General features: G+C 41.4%; 1 protein-coding gene across 1 annotated transcript in view; it reads right to left on the bottom strand.

Annotated features, from left to right (window-relative positions):
• Nucleotides 1-101: 101 nt before the first annotated feature.
• The window catches only part of GLG1 (golgi glycoprotein 1), an 82,703-nt gene continuing 66,886 nt past the window's right edge, over nt 102-15,918 (bottom strand). The window contains exons 13-26 of the mRNA XM_021541087.2: nt 15,736-15,822; nt 14,781-14,843; nt 14,015-14,128; nt 13,426-13,514; nt 12,450-12,567; nt 11,370-11,462; nt 10,699-10,836; nt 9,313-9,436; nt 8,829-8,971; nt 8,499-8,600; nt 7,771-7,878; nt 7,023-7,143; nt 6,011-6,117; nt 102-5,544 (exon numbers count right to left, since the gene is read on the bottom strand). Coding sequence (XP_021396762.1) covers nt 5,377-5,544; nt 6,011-6,117; nt 7,023-7,143; nt 7,771-7,878; nt 8,499-8,600; nt 8,829-8,971; nt 9,313-9,436; nt 10,699-10,836; nt 11,370-11,462; nt 12,450-12,567; nt 13,426-13,514; nt 14,015-14,128; nt 14,781-14,843; nt 15,736-15,822 — 1,575 coding nt within the window. The 3' untranslated portion in view covers nt 102-5,376. The remainder of the gene's footprint in view (nt 5,545-6,010; nt 6,118-7,022; nt 7,144-7,770; nt 7,879-8,498; nt 8,601-8,828; nt 8,972-9,312; nt 9,437-10,698; nt 10,837-11,369; nt 11,463-12,449; nt 12,568-13,425; nt 13,515-14,014; nt 14,129-14,780; nt 14,844-15,735; nt 15,823-15,918) is intronic.

Raw genomic sequence — 15,918 nt, 5'->3', positions numbered from 1 at the left:
GCGCGACAGCCGCCCCTGCGCGTGCGTCACCCGCCCCGCCCCGCCCGGGGGCGTGGCCGAGCGAGGCCCTGCCCGTCCCCTCAGAAATAAACCGCCACAAGTACAAACCTGCAGACTCTTTTTATTAAATTCTCCCATTTCATCTGTACAGAAAAAAAAAAAATGCACATTATTATGTTCAGAAGTTCAGTAACATCTCAAAATTACACAGCATGGACATGTAAAAAAAAAAACAAACAACCAAACAAAAAACCCCAACTGAAACAAGGAGCGGCCAGGATTTATACACAGAAAGGGGAAACAATTTACAAAAAAAAAAAAAAGTCTCGTTAATGTCACATTTAAAAATAATTATAATAATAAAACCAAAGGAGACTACGTTCAAAGAGCATCTGCTGCACACCAGGACCCCGCTGGGTCCGCTCTGCTCGCCGCGGGGCGCCCCGTCCCCACACGCGGCATCGCGGCCACGCTCCCGCTTCCAGCGCCGGCAGGCACCCCGTCCCTTCGCTCCTAGCGCAGCACTTCCCAAGGCGAGAGACAGGCCAGCACCTCTGTCTAACTCAGTCAACGCAGGGGCAGCAGGGCTGGGATCTCAGGGTGTACCGCTTCACCCTGGCGGGGATCTTTCTTTGGGCAGCTACGGAATCAAATCTGGGTGTTGTGCAAGGAGAAAATCTTGCCTCTGGCGAGTGAAGAGAAACGCTGTTACTCCTCCCTGTCCCAGGCAGCGTTCAGCAACTCAATAGAGCAGACGCAGAATTCCACCAGCACAGGACAAAGCCCAGTGCCAGCTGAATTCTCTCTGGCACATGTGTGACTTGGGGTCCCTCCTAACCATGACTCATCAGTGGAAGCAAAATGGCACATCTGGCTCCCAAACAAGGACACTGCACGAAGATCAGTATCTGGGAACTGCCTGGAGGATCTGAACCCCAGAATGAGGAATGTGCTCTTACACAAACCCACACTACAGTTGTTTAAGTCCACAGAGCTGTACTTTAAGTAGGGACAGAGGTGCTAGATGAAATATTCCGGTTTCATACCACACTTGTACATTCATACACACCTCAAAACTACCTTTTTCTTTCCCAAATAAAAACAATAAAGTAAAAAACCCTACGATCTTGTATCACTAAGTAACAACATTGTGTTTTAACAGAAATTGCCATCCAACTTGAACACAATTCCTCTACAACATTATGGATTCCAGCGATTCCTCTAGCTTATCACATTTCTTCCCTCTGTACCTACCTGCAATTAGTTTCTGTACTTGAGACAGTCACAACCGTTATTTTCCATACAATGCACTTAACTGTGGATTCTTTCAGAGCAACACTGATTACATCACAGTGTCAGATTCTGGAGGAAATGCTAACATTTTGCTACATTTATTCAACCTTCACTAGGGTCCTTCCAGCCCTTTGCAATGACACAGACACACAGATACTCAACCCAATCTGCTGGGCAGTACTTCAGGTGCCAGGAATTTTGTTCCCACCCAGATGAGTTACTCCAGCAGCCTACTGACAAAAGTGAGGCAGGAGAATCCCAAGATGAAACTCTCAAAAGAACTTGATTAGACTCACTAGGTAAACAATAAATAAGCTTATTACTGTGAATGAGAATTAACTGTAAAAGGCTAGCAGGAGTGGAGTATAGAGGTGCACATCATGCCCAGTTCCTGACACGTGCACACACATGCCATCATTTAGGAAGCCTAACTTGTTAACCCTCTCAGCAGCAGCAGGAAGCAAATGGAGAGCTGCATGCCTTGCCAGATCCCAAACATCTAGCTCTTCCATCCACGCCCTGAGCACCAGCGTCATCAAGTCTAGAATAAGCTCTCCAAGAGAAGGTTTTGCGATGATCAGGAGAAAAAAAATCCAAACTCAACCAACAACCATCTCCTAAACTGCATTCAGTGGAAGGCAGATTCCTCCAGTGAGAGGTAAGGGTCATGACGAGGAAAGACCACCACGAGCCTCTTCCACACCAACCCACTCTTCCTGGCTGACTGCAGCTACTGCTAACACTCTGTTAAAACAGAGAAGTTAAAAAGGCTTTCTCAAATTCAAGGCAACAGCAGTGTTTCTTACAACCATTGCTCACAACTTCCTACAAGGGTGCTGAGACAATGGCACAGGTTGCTCAGAGAGGTTGCAGACTCCCCATCCCTGGTGTGTTCAAGACCAGACTGGATGGGACTCTGAGTATCCTGGTCTAGTGTGGAAGGTGTCCCTGCCCAAGCCAGGGCTAGAATGAGATGAATGTTAAGATCCCCTCCAACTCAAAACTGTTCTATGACTCTATGATTCTTTCTTTCTTTCCCTGCAGTGGAAAATGATTACCTGCAGGCAAGATGATGTGTTGGCAACAGTACAACCAGGTTATTTTTGGAAGAGTGCTCCTATGGGCTTCTGTGCTTGCAAAACCTCTAGATTTTTAGGTATGCACGAAAAGGAGGAGAATGTTTCAAGACTGTGACTGGTATATTTTTAGTTGGGAAAAAGCAGATTTGGTCATCACGAGTGGTAGAAGACCCCTTTTTAAAACATAAAAAGATAATATACTCAATAATAAAATGGCCTGGACCCCTTGCCAACCTTTACAAGGTGGGTCTGTGTCTACTGTGACAAAAGGTTTATTTAGTATCCTTTTTCTTCCAAAGGCCTTGGGCCACCTCTAACACCATCACAGCGCACTCACACAAACTGTGAGCCTGACACAGGCAGAAACACCACCAACCACAGACTAATACCACCACAGAGCACTGACTCCTAATGCCATGCTTCAGGCACCCTTACCATAACCTCCTCCAAACTAAAAAAGGAAAAAACCCCAGAATACTTTATATCTGAAAGTAAAGAAAGTCACCTTCAGAGCTGAAAAGGGTTTGCATTTCGAACTATGGCTACAAACCTACAATTTTCACTGCAATGTCTTTTGGAATTTAGTAGAAGATGCTATTTCTAGACAATAAACCATCTAATTAGGCTTTTCAAGCTAATCAGGTTACAAAATGCCTTCTCGAAAAGTCACAACAGTTTAAAAAAAGCCCTCCAATGGCAATTTAATTATGCAAGATAGACATTTTGGAGAAGCAGGACTCATGCCAGCAAGCAAGGCTGCACCGAGATCCCACTTCCCTTGCTGGCAGCTCTGTCAGCACACCCATCTTGACAGCAATCATTTCAACACTCAGTCAAGGGATACAACACACTCTCCTAATTGCCAAACTAGTATTTGTGGAGTTACACACCTGTGCTACCTCAAGAGACCAGATTAACTGTTTCTCTTCTACTCCACTTCATGCTGGCAAACAGACAGGCAAGCACCGGGGAGGAGGGGCAAGAGAAGGAATTCAGGCTTAGATTCAGTCTTACCTCACCACTTAACTGCAATCCTACCATACACTAACTCTCCGCTGAAGCTTCATCGCTCAGGCTTTCGCTGCTGCTTGTTTATGTTCACAGTATTTTACTACAAAACCAGAAGTGTCTGTGAGACTTACTAGCATAGCAAGTCTGAACCCATACTAGTTCACCACCATCCTCAGAGCAGGATGAAGGTATGTTTGAAAAAAGCTTCAGCAAAAAAGTCATAGCAAAAGCTCACAGTATTTTGTATATGCCATTCTGTGTATACAGCATCACCAGAATCAGTGGGACTACACTCCAGAGTGTCTCAAAACGACCTCCACTGTTCTTCTAGAGAACAATGGGGAGAACTGGAAATGCCAGGTCTTACATAGCAATGTGCTAAGTGGGAAAACAAAGTTACAGTTCAAGCATCAGCCTAAATTGGACAGTTTCAGGCACATGGTTTTTACCACAGCATCCATAGGTAAGCACATCTAAAAGGTGAATAAAACATATCCTCCTGTACACACTGACTCTCATGCAGCCTCTTCTAGATTTCATCAACACACTCCATGTTTCAGTCAAAGCACCTGTCTTATGAACTCCACACCTCCTTGTACTTGAGGAACACAGATGATTGTAAGAAGAGGCCACAACTACTGGTGCAGCTTTTCCAAAACACCTTCTCTGGGCTCCTGGGTTTAAGTATCAGGTTCTGGAAGTATAACTATACATAGCACAAATGCACACGTTGATGGCATCACTGCAAAAGCTAAAAGCTACTTCCCTTAAAGATCCAGATGTTTCTGCCTTTCATACCACACTATAATTCTTCCATCCACTTCTGCTTGGACCAGCACCTGCGTCCTACACCCCAGGAAAATGCCAGGTGTTACCACCATCAGTTGCAGCTGTGGAAATGAAGACCACTGTTGAGTGCTACCATGCGAACCATTATGACCCAGAGTGTGGTTACAAACCACTGTGCTAATCCACGAGGAACTGTTACACTGAGAGAGAGGATGCTGAGTCTTCTGGCACTTTCTGCGTCACTGACAGAGCACTGCACTGCCAGTGTGTCAAAACCATCTACACCCAGTTAATTTGGGAGGGTAACAGCTTAGCAATAGCAAGGTAAAATGAAAGGTGTTAGAATTTTACTGCATCATTGCTAATAAAAAAGTTGACTGAGTAACTGCTCAGAGCACTTCCTGCCCACTGACACTGTTCACTACTGACAGGCTCTACAAACCTTGTGTCTACATCGTGTCTTTAATCTACTGAAATACAAGTTGTATAGCTCACATGAGTATTCAATCCTGGTCAGTATTTTATTCTATCTTGCGAGCAGCAGCAGAAGAAAGGAACGACATATTTTCAGCCAAAAAAATCCACAGTCACATAAGCAGGATATTCATTAGGAGATGACACCAGTGATTGGTGTCCTTAGGTTGTCCAAGACTATGCTCTGAAGATGCTTTACACAGACGAGCAAGATGTCCAAAACAAGGCCAGCTGTGGTGTAAGATGCAATTTACTCTTTAATTTCCTGCCTCAACTTCACCCAGCCACAGAGGATGACTAGATTTCAGTATGAACCATTACCTAAATCATATAGTCGGTATGCAGAATATGTCTGTCTTTAAAAATTTACTTAAAAACTGCTTGAGCTGCAGGTCATATCAGTCTGATTTGGAGAGTGAAGTCAGTTCCAACAGTACAACAGAGACTTGTCTACAGGCAGGTAAACGAGAGTCTGCTAACAAAGGGGTAACAAAAGCTGCTGGCTGGGCTGCCAATGTTGCACACAAACTTTCATAGGATGAGGATGCCATGGATGAGATCCAGGATGGGAAAACTGAGCCAACACCTGCTGCTTTTCTAATTTTTTTTTTTAATTTTCTTTTTTTTTTTTTACTTCTCCTCTCACAAGAGGGGGTGGGTAGACTATACAGAGGAGGGCTGTACAAAACTGGGCACTGGGCAGGCATTTCTTCAGCAGGCAATCCAGGCTCTACCTGTCCTTGAGCTCTCTTGTCACCCGCTTGGTGATGCGTCCACACATCAGGCCGATGAGGAAGAGTACACAGATGCCAACCGTGATCACAGACAGGATGTAATTCTTGGATGGAGAGGTCATAACTTGCATGGCAAGGTCAGAAAAGCCTTCTGCTGGGGCAACCTGGAGGTGAAAAGGGAACAAATGAGCCAAGCTGTCCTTTCCATGCAACCCTCAGCCATGACATTTACCAGCTTTAGTGTCAGGTACTGCTATTGTGTTCTATCGTTGCTAGAACTGGCTTGAACCAGAAAAAAGCAGGCCTGCAATGATTCACCTGAAGGAACTGCTGCTCAGGAGGAGGAACCTCTATAACAGGAAGTTTTCCTGCCCCATACCTCCTCTGCAGGAGACAAAGCCATGTGTACACAAAAGACAGTTTAATTCTGCATTAGGGACACATCCGAGGCTTAGAGAAAATAAGATGTAAGTTCCAAGAAGACAACCTGATCTCAGTTTTTCTGGACCAAACTCAAAATACTAAACTTCATTTGGAAACAAGAAATTCATTACAGTTGAAGTTTTTCATAAATACCTTTCAACAGAGAGATCTAAGGCATAAAAAACTGGAAATAGTTTACATATTCACCTTTGCAGCATAGCTCCACATTTCAATACGATCATTAAGGCGTTTCTTGCATTCAGGCTGCAACCTCACACGCTTATCTTCCAGAGCTTCCATTAAGCATGACATTTCTGTAATGTGCAGAAGATGGTGTTACAAAATAGAAACAGTGGCTTTGGTAACATGGTGCAGAGAGGGGCTCTTCCCTTCTCATGAAGGCTGATGGTTACAAGGCTTTCTAAACAGACCTGGCAGACTATGCCTGAGGCTAGCAATTTCACCAAGATTCACGATCAGTACTGCATTTGGAGATGCAAGGAATTTTGACTTCCAAAAAGAAATTACAGTATGCATCCAATATATAATTCATGTAGTTTACTCGAGATTTTATGAAGCCTTATAAATCCGCACTTTCAATGAGCTGTACATCTGAACTCCAATGCCACTAGCCTTTAAAGAGAGACAAGATCAAATTCAGCTCAGAAAAAACACAGCCTTATCTCCTTAGGCTTGTTGGTGTTTCTTTTGAACAAAAATACATTTTGAAAGGTTTGACTTCCTGACTTTTCACACAGTTTTGTGAAAAGGAAATGGGATCACAGTGCTCTGGTGCCTACAGAGGGGCTTCGCCAACTAAGTCATAAGCTCATTTAAATGCTCATATAAGACAGACATAACATTTTGTATTTTTTATTCATGTTACTATACTTGACTAATCCTTAATTAGGATGTTTTCTGCTTTGCAGTGAAGAATTATTTAGCTTATAGCAAAAAGGCCACAGACTTAGTTAAACTCCACACTTTTAATGCACAACTGTCAATTCAAGCACTTGAAGGCAGAGCCCTCTCTAAGCTACATACTTGGACACAAGGAAAGACTTCTTGACACCCATTCATCTACCACTTCTGCTGCTGTTCCATCCTGTTGTCTACAAATGACTGGTGGAAATACCTTGTATCTAAGATTACGATGTCAGAAATGCAGGTGAAGTATCTCAAGACTGAGAGGTTACACGAGTACAGCATGAGCACTTACGGCGTCCTCTCCCTGGCGGGATGGCAGCACAGTGGTGTTTGATGTCTAGGGCACAGGCCGTGTGGAGCACTGGGTCAACAAAGATATCTGCTTTGCTTTCCTTCAGCATGTTGAGCACTTCCTGCAGAGGAGGAAATTACAAGTATGTCTCAGAAAAAGGGGACAGAACAAAACTCGTGCTGATCAATGTCTCTGAAAGGTGTATCATCTTTTCAAATCCAGGATCATGAGAAAATCCACTACTGTCCTTGGATAAGCATATATATTGATATGGGCATAATATGAATGCTGACTTAGGCTTAATTAAGTGTCCTGGTTTGTAACATTCCTTAAAATACTCATATTAATCTAAAAGTCAAAGTCAGTATGCAGGACTACTTCAGTTAGAACTGAAATCAGGTGCCATAGTCATGGCACAATTCATATGGCACTCAAGCACACAGCCTGGGCCTAGGAAAGCCTGAAATGGTGATGGTATCAAGAAACAGGTTAGTAACAAGAGCCTTTGTCAACCATAATCAAGAAAGGATTCAAGTCTGGAATGGCAAAAAAGGAACTTTGAACATAATTTTCACTGGCAAATTGAAACTGAAATGAATCACTGCAGGTCAGAATCAAGATGTATGGGGAAATTTCAGCACTCTAGCCTAATACTAGCTAGAACATGACCTAGGCTGTGATCTGGAAAAATCAAAAACTTCTGCAGGAATGGAAGCTTTTTAGAGCACATCCAATTTATTTTCTTTACCTTCTTGCACATCTCAGTTTTTATTTTCAGAAGATTCACTTTCAAACATTCTTCCACCTGCCCAGTCTGCTCCTGAGCTGCTGCTTCTTCTGCACACAAGCTGGAAATCTATTTTGAAAGAGGTGTTTTAACATAAATAGTTCACAACAATCATTCTGCCTTTTAGCACATTTATATCTCAATATGTTAGTTCATCACAGGGTGCAGCTAAAGAATACATTATGAGATTCCTTCCCTCCCAAAATCCCCAAAGCCAAATGCAGCCTGGCTCATGCAATATGCATAACCCTTTGAAACCCAGCAGCAAGAAGTCAATATTGCTATACTGAGAAGGGGGGCAGGGAAGAAAATGGCATGGAAAGAATGTGAAAGTATGAAATAAGTAGCACTTGAAGCATTACCAACTTTGTTACGAAAAGTGAAAACTCAAAATGCCTGACTATATTCCAGTTAAGGCTAACAAAATCAGAGAACTGACTTTTTTGTGACAACAGGAAAGAAGTATTTTTCTATAGCCACAAGTACGGATGAGATCCCAGATGAAAAAATTAACTTAATATAGACACTCCAAATCTTGTGCACTGGACAAAAGTCACAAGCAGAGAATTTGACTAGCTAGAAGCAGCTTAAAGGGATTTTTTTGCTTTACATATTAGGAAAGCATGTTTGGAGAAACAAAAATTTTTTACATGAAGGGAGCTTTCATCCTGAAAAAGTTACTCTCCTACCTCATCAGAACAGTGCATCTGAAGCTGGGGATCCAGCCGATAATCAAGGGCTGATTCCTGGATTATCACTCGAATTTGGTCCTCGCAGTCTGGAGAGAGACGCTGTTTGGAGGAGATAGTCATTAACCACTCAATGACCTTTGGAAATCAACCACCTGTACATTAACCTGTATTCTTTAATATTTCTATAGGAGCATAAAAACCTCCTTTTATGTATAGCCTGTTATATGTGTTGAACACACCACAAGTCCAAGTTTGATTTGTTAGTCAGTGACTGCTGAGCAGCACAATCTGCACATTTTCTCTTTCGCAGGCACCAGCTCTACTTACCTGGTCTGCGTATTTCAACTTCAGGCACGAGATGACTTGACCTTCCAATTCTGTATCATCCTTGGCCCTATTCAGGATATTTTGGCAGAATTTTGGTATGTCTGCTTTACATGCCTTCCTGAGCACGGGGTTTAAGCGGTAATCTAACCAGGAGAGATGACAGAACTTCATTAGAGCACCCATCTCTTCAGATTACAGAGCATAACACTCCAAAAAGAGATGGGACAGAAATTTCCTGGATGATATATACCACCAAAGAACATAATTTTTGGGGAAAATAATGTTTTTCATAACAGAATTTCAAATTGTGAGGTAAGAACTTCAGGAATAAAGAGGATTCGACAACACATGCTGACCCTCAAGAACTTGACTAAGGTCAGTGTGTACAAAGAAAACAACAAAGGACAATGAAACAAAACTGATACTCTTCTAGCCATGCAGAACACCTCAGGCAAGCAAGTTCTGGTTTTATTTTAGAAGATACCTGTGTTCTGTGTAATCTGGCGCTTGGTAATCATCTGCTTGCATTTAGGATCCATCACTTCACTGTTCTTGTTTTGTTTCAAGCACTGCAACATGTTTTTGGAATCCGCCTCTGGACAAAACCGCTACAAAAAAATCCCCAAAACCCAACAAGCTGCATCACTAAAAACACTTGAAAAAACAAAATCCAAACCAAATAAGCAGCTTCCAGTTCATGGAAGAGAATAATCACCTGCCCAACAGAGAGGTATACAGCCACCCTGTCTAGCTCCAACATCTCAGTGCTACTCTCTGAATTGACAATGGGCATTAATGTCTGCTTATGGACTGAGCACTGAGCTCTACAGTCCTGACAAGCCTTATCAAAAGCAAATTGCCTTTATTTTCTATTCTTAAGACACAGTACACTTGGAAAGAAATACCCACCAAATTATGTCTCATACTCAACTACTTTTGTTCCCATTTATTTTAGAATCTATAGACATACTGCTGTCTTGTGTAAATGCTGCTTGGACAACACAACAGTAAAGACTTTATTAGTACCACTCAGGGCAAACTAAGACCACACACAAGGAGGAAGCAGAGAGGAGCTCATTGACAACAATTAACTCATTCCCATCTTGAATCAGACAGTCAAAAGTGAACCAGCTTAACCAAAATTCAGACCAAGGTACTAATTTCTTTTGTTAGAAACTAATTCTGTGGGTGTAAGATAAGGCTTTTGCATCTTCAAGTCCTCACTATTTTGATGATATCACAGACCTCTTTTTAAAAACACATGTCTGAACTGGAGAGCAAATAACTCTCAGGATGTTCTTTATCAGCTAAAATATGGAGTCACTGCATACAAACCACAAATACTAGTGTTCCAGGGCCTGGAATTCCGGCTACTGTGAAAGAGTGTCTTATATGAACATTCACTGCTGCTTTCTATATTGTACCACTCCCAGCTGTCATTTCTAACTTGAAGTTATACATGATTTTGCTTGCTTTATCAGTTTGATAAAAGTCTGTGTGCACCAGGTCAGCAGTGAACTGAAGATTTTACTCTTCTCTGTAATCATAACTTCTTCACCCTTGCTAAAAGCCAGTCCAAATCCAAACTGACTGGACGAGAACTGTATTAGGAGCCTCAGCACAGTTTTCCTCATCAGTTCTGATGGCATTTGGGAAGACAAATTTATTAGTGCACAGGCTTTGATCAGGAAGTTGAAAGGGAAGAGCCCTGAAGAAACCTCAGCCTGATTCAGAGTTAAGAAACAGATTACTTTGCAAAAATATAATCCTATTTCTGAAAAAAGCACAGGAATGTTGTAACAAGCCTTTATGGGAAGCTCAAAGCTCTTATATCCCAACTCACCCTCTTAAATGAGCACATTACCATTACCTTGATCATCTGCTTGCAGACCCTCATGAGTGTGTAGTCCAGCTCTGGGTCCATCATCTCTGTCTCCTGCAGTTTAAACACCTTCTGGTGGCACCGTGTACTCAATTGCTTCTTGATTTCTTTCAGGCATTCAATAATCTACAACACAATATTACAGGCATAATAGACACTCTGTTGATATAATTCTATCATACACAGCCATGTGCTCCCCTAATGACCACCTTAATCTCATTTGGGCAGTTAAGTTCCCAATGCTAAGATTTTATCAAAGTCATGACCAATGCTTATTTGCAGGACTTGCTTTAAACTCATCTTTTCTCACAAAGATGTAATGAGATGAAGAGGGTCTCTTGGACTTATTCCAGAACCACAAATCTCATCCTGCAGACATTATGCCTACAAAATCTTTAGCAACATTTGCAGTAAACAGCTGCTAATAGCTTGAAACCAGCATAAACTGAAGAATGAAGGGTTCACAGCATTGCATTCACCCAGTATTAATGCTTGTGAGCCAGTGGAAAAGAAATTAACATTCCAAAGTACTATGAAAATATTTGACCAATTTCAAAATGAAAATCTCAAGCTGCACTTACACAAGCAAAAGTGTTCTTCAAAATTTTTCTGAAATGAAAGTACAAATTAAATTGTAAATTATTAATAAATTCCATTACCTGAGCATTGCCATAGGGCACGTTCTGGCAATAATTCTTGATGTCACTTTTACAAGCCTCATACAGTTCTGGTTCAAGTCTGATATCCTCAGTCTGCAGGAAAAATTACAACATGAGTCTTAAAGTAGGACTCAAGACTATTTCACTTTTTTAACCTCCTAACTGAAGACCTCTACTCACAAAAAGTAAGCAACCCTCACAATAGGCATTCAGTTTCTTTGAATATAAGGGTCTTGGGAGTGAGAAGTGGTGCTAGGAAATCAACTTTGGAATTCCCTGCAGCAATCTCTCAGCTTTTTAGACTGAAGAAAGAGTTGAAATCAAATTATAGAGCTAGCAAGTTGCTTCCAATGCTTCTTCTAAAAGGTCATAATCACAACTGTCCAAGACAACTAAAATCTTTCCACATGAAAGCTAAAGAACATATTAACAGCCACCCATCTAGTAGGTGATCTGGAGGATGTGAATGAGGTTTCCTGGTTTTGGTGATGCCCAACATCTGAATTCTTCCATACAAAGGCAGGAGTGCTGCCTCTTCTGATATGGACCTACTTAAGGTGAAGCTTTGACATTTAAATAGTATCTAGAGGACAAAGACCTTAAGAGTTTATTAGTGCAAGCACTGCAGCAGGAAGTTGAGAGGCAGCTTTGCCTACCAGAACAAACACTACTCCTATTTATCCACTGAGCAACTTGAAGCAGCTGGAGTCGAGTTGCTTCAACTGTCCTTGTTTCCTCAGTCTGTAAAATGGAGCCTTTGTTCTCTCCTAGAGGATGTTAAGGACATCAGAATGTGCAGCACGTTGCTGTCTAACACTAAACATAATCACTTCTAGCTGAAATTCCAATGACCATTTAGCTTGCCTTAGCCTTCATGAGATTATATTTAAGGCATTAAAACAGTCAGTACCTTCACCATGAAGGGCAGTTGAGCACTTGTAAGAAAAGGGGAAAAAATAATTAAGGTACATCTTACAAACAAGCTCCCTTTTTTTTCCCCAAAGGTGGACAAACCAGGAAGCTTTAACTGAAGGCCCTCACTACAAGAGTGGGGAGAACAAGAGTTTCAGGCATGTTTACCATCTCCAGCTCCTCAACACGCAGCTGTTTGCGGCACTTCAGAGAGACCCTGTGCTCCTTGGCATCCTGCAAAGTATCATTGCGCACAGTTGTGCTCAGACAGATCACTACATCCACCCTGCAGAAAAGAAAACAGCTTTTTATTCATACACCCTTCACTAACACCAGCCAAGGTTGATATTGGATTGCCACACCAGAGAAACTGACTCCAATAATCCAAACACAGTATAAAATTCTTGTGCATTTCTGCTTACTTCTGGGTACAATTCTATGTAGAGTAACTGCATCACAGTTAAAATCTAAATTGGAGTCTAAATCAGCAGACAGGAAGACATTAAAAATGCCACCAACCCCTCTGCCCAGCAAGACTTCTGCTCTTAAGTCATGTCAGCACTTTAGAAAAGCTTTGCTTCATCTCAAAAATAGATGATGGTGAATACCTACATAGCATTGCAAGCAATCCTTTTACACTATAGGAAGGGCATTTACCTCATAAAATGCAAATAGTCTTGCTACCCACAAACAGGACTGACCTTGTGTGTAATTCAGCCTTACACTATTGCAGTAGGACATTAAAAAAAATCCCTTAGACTGCAGTGACTAAACCAGATAAAACAAGTGGGATATTTCCCCTTCCCAGAACAGCAACTAGAACAGTAGCCTGCCTCTTAGAAGACAATGAATCTAGCAAGACTCTAAGACGTTCTGGGACATGCAATCCACTAATTGTAATAATTGGCTAATTTCACAGCAAGTAAAACAAAGAGGACAGGCTTCTGTCCAGAAGTAAAGCAAAAGTAATTTTAAGAGGCAGGTCTCTACCTTAAGAATCTGCAGAACACAGTCACTAAGGGAACACATACAAACTAATCAGCCTTTAAAGAAAGTCCAGCATTTGCTGTCCTATCATGAAATACACTGTCACTTAATTACATATTTATACAACCAGATTGCTGTTTGAGCAGGCACTGCATACTTTTTTTTGATGTTCGGGCACAGTTTCAGCACATCCTCCTTGCAAGCCATTTTGAACTTGTATGAGAACCTAAAATCTTTCATTTGAACCTGCAAGAAAGAAATGAAGAGGAAAACAACTTTGGTTATCCAGAGTTTAACAAAAAAAAAAAAAAAAAAAAAAAAAAAAAAAAAAAAAAAACAAAAAAAAAAAACAAAAAAACACAACAACAACAAAAAAACCCACAAAAAAAAAAAAAAAAACCCGCAAAGTGCTGGCCAAAAGATCACATGTTGAATCACACTATTAGCACATCTGTTCATTCAAACTTAGTAATGTGGAAGCAAGTGGAATGCTGCCCTGCTGAAGAAGTTGGGACCCTGTCTACCAAATGCCAGGGAGGAAGGAAGGGCTGGAAAGAAATCATCCCTAGAAGTGACCATTTATGACCAGGCATGCAAATACAACTGTCTGAATTCACAAGAGCTCTTTAAATACAGTGAAAAAACAATTTCAAAGAAGAGACTAATTTCATAATTAGCTAATTCCCAGCAACACCCTGAAAGAACAGAACAGGCTTCCACTGATAGCAGAAAAAAGCGTTGCTCACCAGCTGGAAATGAGTAACACCAATTGCACATTTTTCATTCATTTCCTTCTGGTGTTTGTTCTGTATTAGACACTCCATCAGGTCCCCAGAATCAATCTGGTTATCTGCAACCTCCTGAAGAAGAGATGAAAAGCATAAAAATTAACTACTTTTACAAGTCATAGGTTTTATACTCTTTTAGCCCACTGTGACCAGGAAATATGGAATTTACAGCTCCACTCTCCATGGTGAGCTCACTATTAACTGACCATGCTTGAGCTGCAGCACACAACTATGTTTGTACAGTTCAGGGAAGAACCATCTCAGAAACATACACACACTTCAGACTCAGGAGAACACTCTGCAAAGACTCAGTGCTTACACGACAGGTTATAATTAGGTGCCTTCACTGCACTTTAACTACTCAGCCCTACACCAGTGAAGTTATTTCAGTGTTGCTGAGCAGCTGCACAGAGTACAATATACATGCCTGCATGTAAAGGAGAAGGAAAAAGTCTAGTATTTAACTCACTGTAAAGAGTGATTTTTGCCAACTACTGAGCAATTCTCGTCTTCAAACTAGCTTTTATGCTAGGGCTTGGACAACAGCAGAAACATTAGGTAGAACTGAGAGTTTTTATTTCAGGGTGGTATTTTAACTGAAGACTTTTGGAAATTGTTACCTCTGATTTTACTTTTGAGGTGTAGCAAGAACTAATACTAAAACTCTCTAAATTTCCCAATGAGTTTTCCATCAAAGATATTCACACCATTACAGTGTACTCACATGACAGAATGTCTGGATAATGGGCTCACATGCTCTCATCAGCAAGGCTTCAATTTGAATGTCCTGCAGAAAATACAGTTTTTCATTTTCACAGTGAATGCTCAAGAGAAAAAGACTCTGAAAAAAAACTGTGATAACTCAAACTCAACCCAGTTTAGAGGGCTTTGAAAAAAGGAATCCAGACAACTTTGTCCTTTAGCTCTGGAAATCCCAGGGTTCAATCTTGCCAACACAGCAAATGCAAGTCAAGTCTTCCAGCTTAAGGGAAGAGCCTGGTCTCCACAGAAACTCCTGGCTTGGATAATTCAGTCATTCTCCTCCAAACTAGGTGCTAGAGCATTAGAAATCATCTTATACCTAGGCAGGAGTTGAAGATTTGGCATGGTTGTGATAAAACCAAGTTTCTAACTACTGGAAGGGAACTTTCCCTAGGGCACAATGTAAATTTTAAGAGATATGGGGAACATTCTGGGTCTCAACCGTCAAATATGCAGCTTCATAAAAGAAGTAAAGCTGCCAACATCACTGGAAATCTCTACTGATGTATCTGGTGGTTATTGCTTGCAAAATTTTTGTGACTGGGAGGGAAGCTGCAATACAGTACTCAAAACTACTTGCAGGCAAGACCAAAATCTCAAGTCCCGTCACATATCTTGACTTGTGTTAAAGTTAACTGGGTTCCTGTGCAAATCTTAGTTTTAGTACTGTAAGTGATCTTTAAAGCAGGAGATACACCATCAAGAGTCTAAAATCCTGAACTGTTGTTCATTTCTCTTCCTCAAGAACTTTCAGGAAAACCTCCATTGTATGGGGTAAAAAGGATGTATTTTGATGCCAGATCCAAGCTGCATTTCTACAGCTCCTCTAACCTCATGTTTCTTCATCATTATTAAAATGGCATGTTTAACTAGACATGCTCACCTATTCCCTTTACCCCAGGCTGAAATCCACTCACCTCAGACTCCAGCTCAGTGAGGTTTCCCACTACGTCTCTGCAATCAGACACCAAGTCATCAAGATGGTCCTGAAGGCATTCCAGCTCCTTACAGAAACAGACATTTTAGTGTCTGATCCAAGAACCCAAGTTGAAATTCTAGGCTTAAAACATTGTTACACATGCAAAACTGCCCTCCTTTTT

Source organism: Lonchura striata, chromosome 13, assembly GCF_046129695.1.
Source record: "Lonchura striata isolate bLonStr1 chromosome 13, bLonStr1.mat, whole genome shotgun sequence".
In the NCBI taxonomy this organism is placed as follows: domain Eukaryota; kingdom Metazoa; phylum Chordata; class Aves; order Passeriformes; family Estrildidae; genus Lonchura; species Lonchura striata.
Note: the sequence above shows the minus strand (reverse complement) of the source record. Positions and strands in the feature narration are given on the sequence as shown.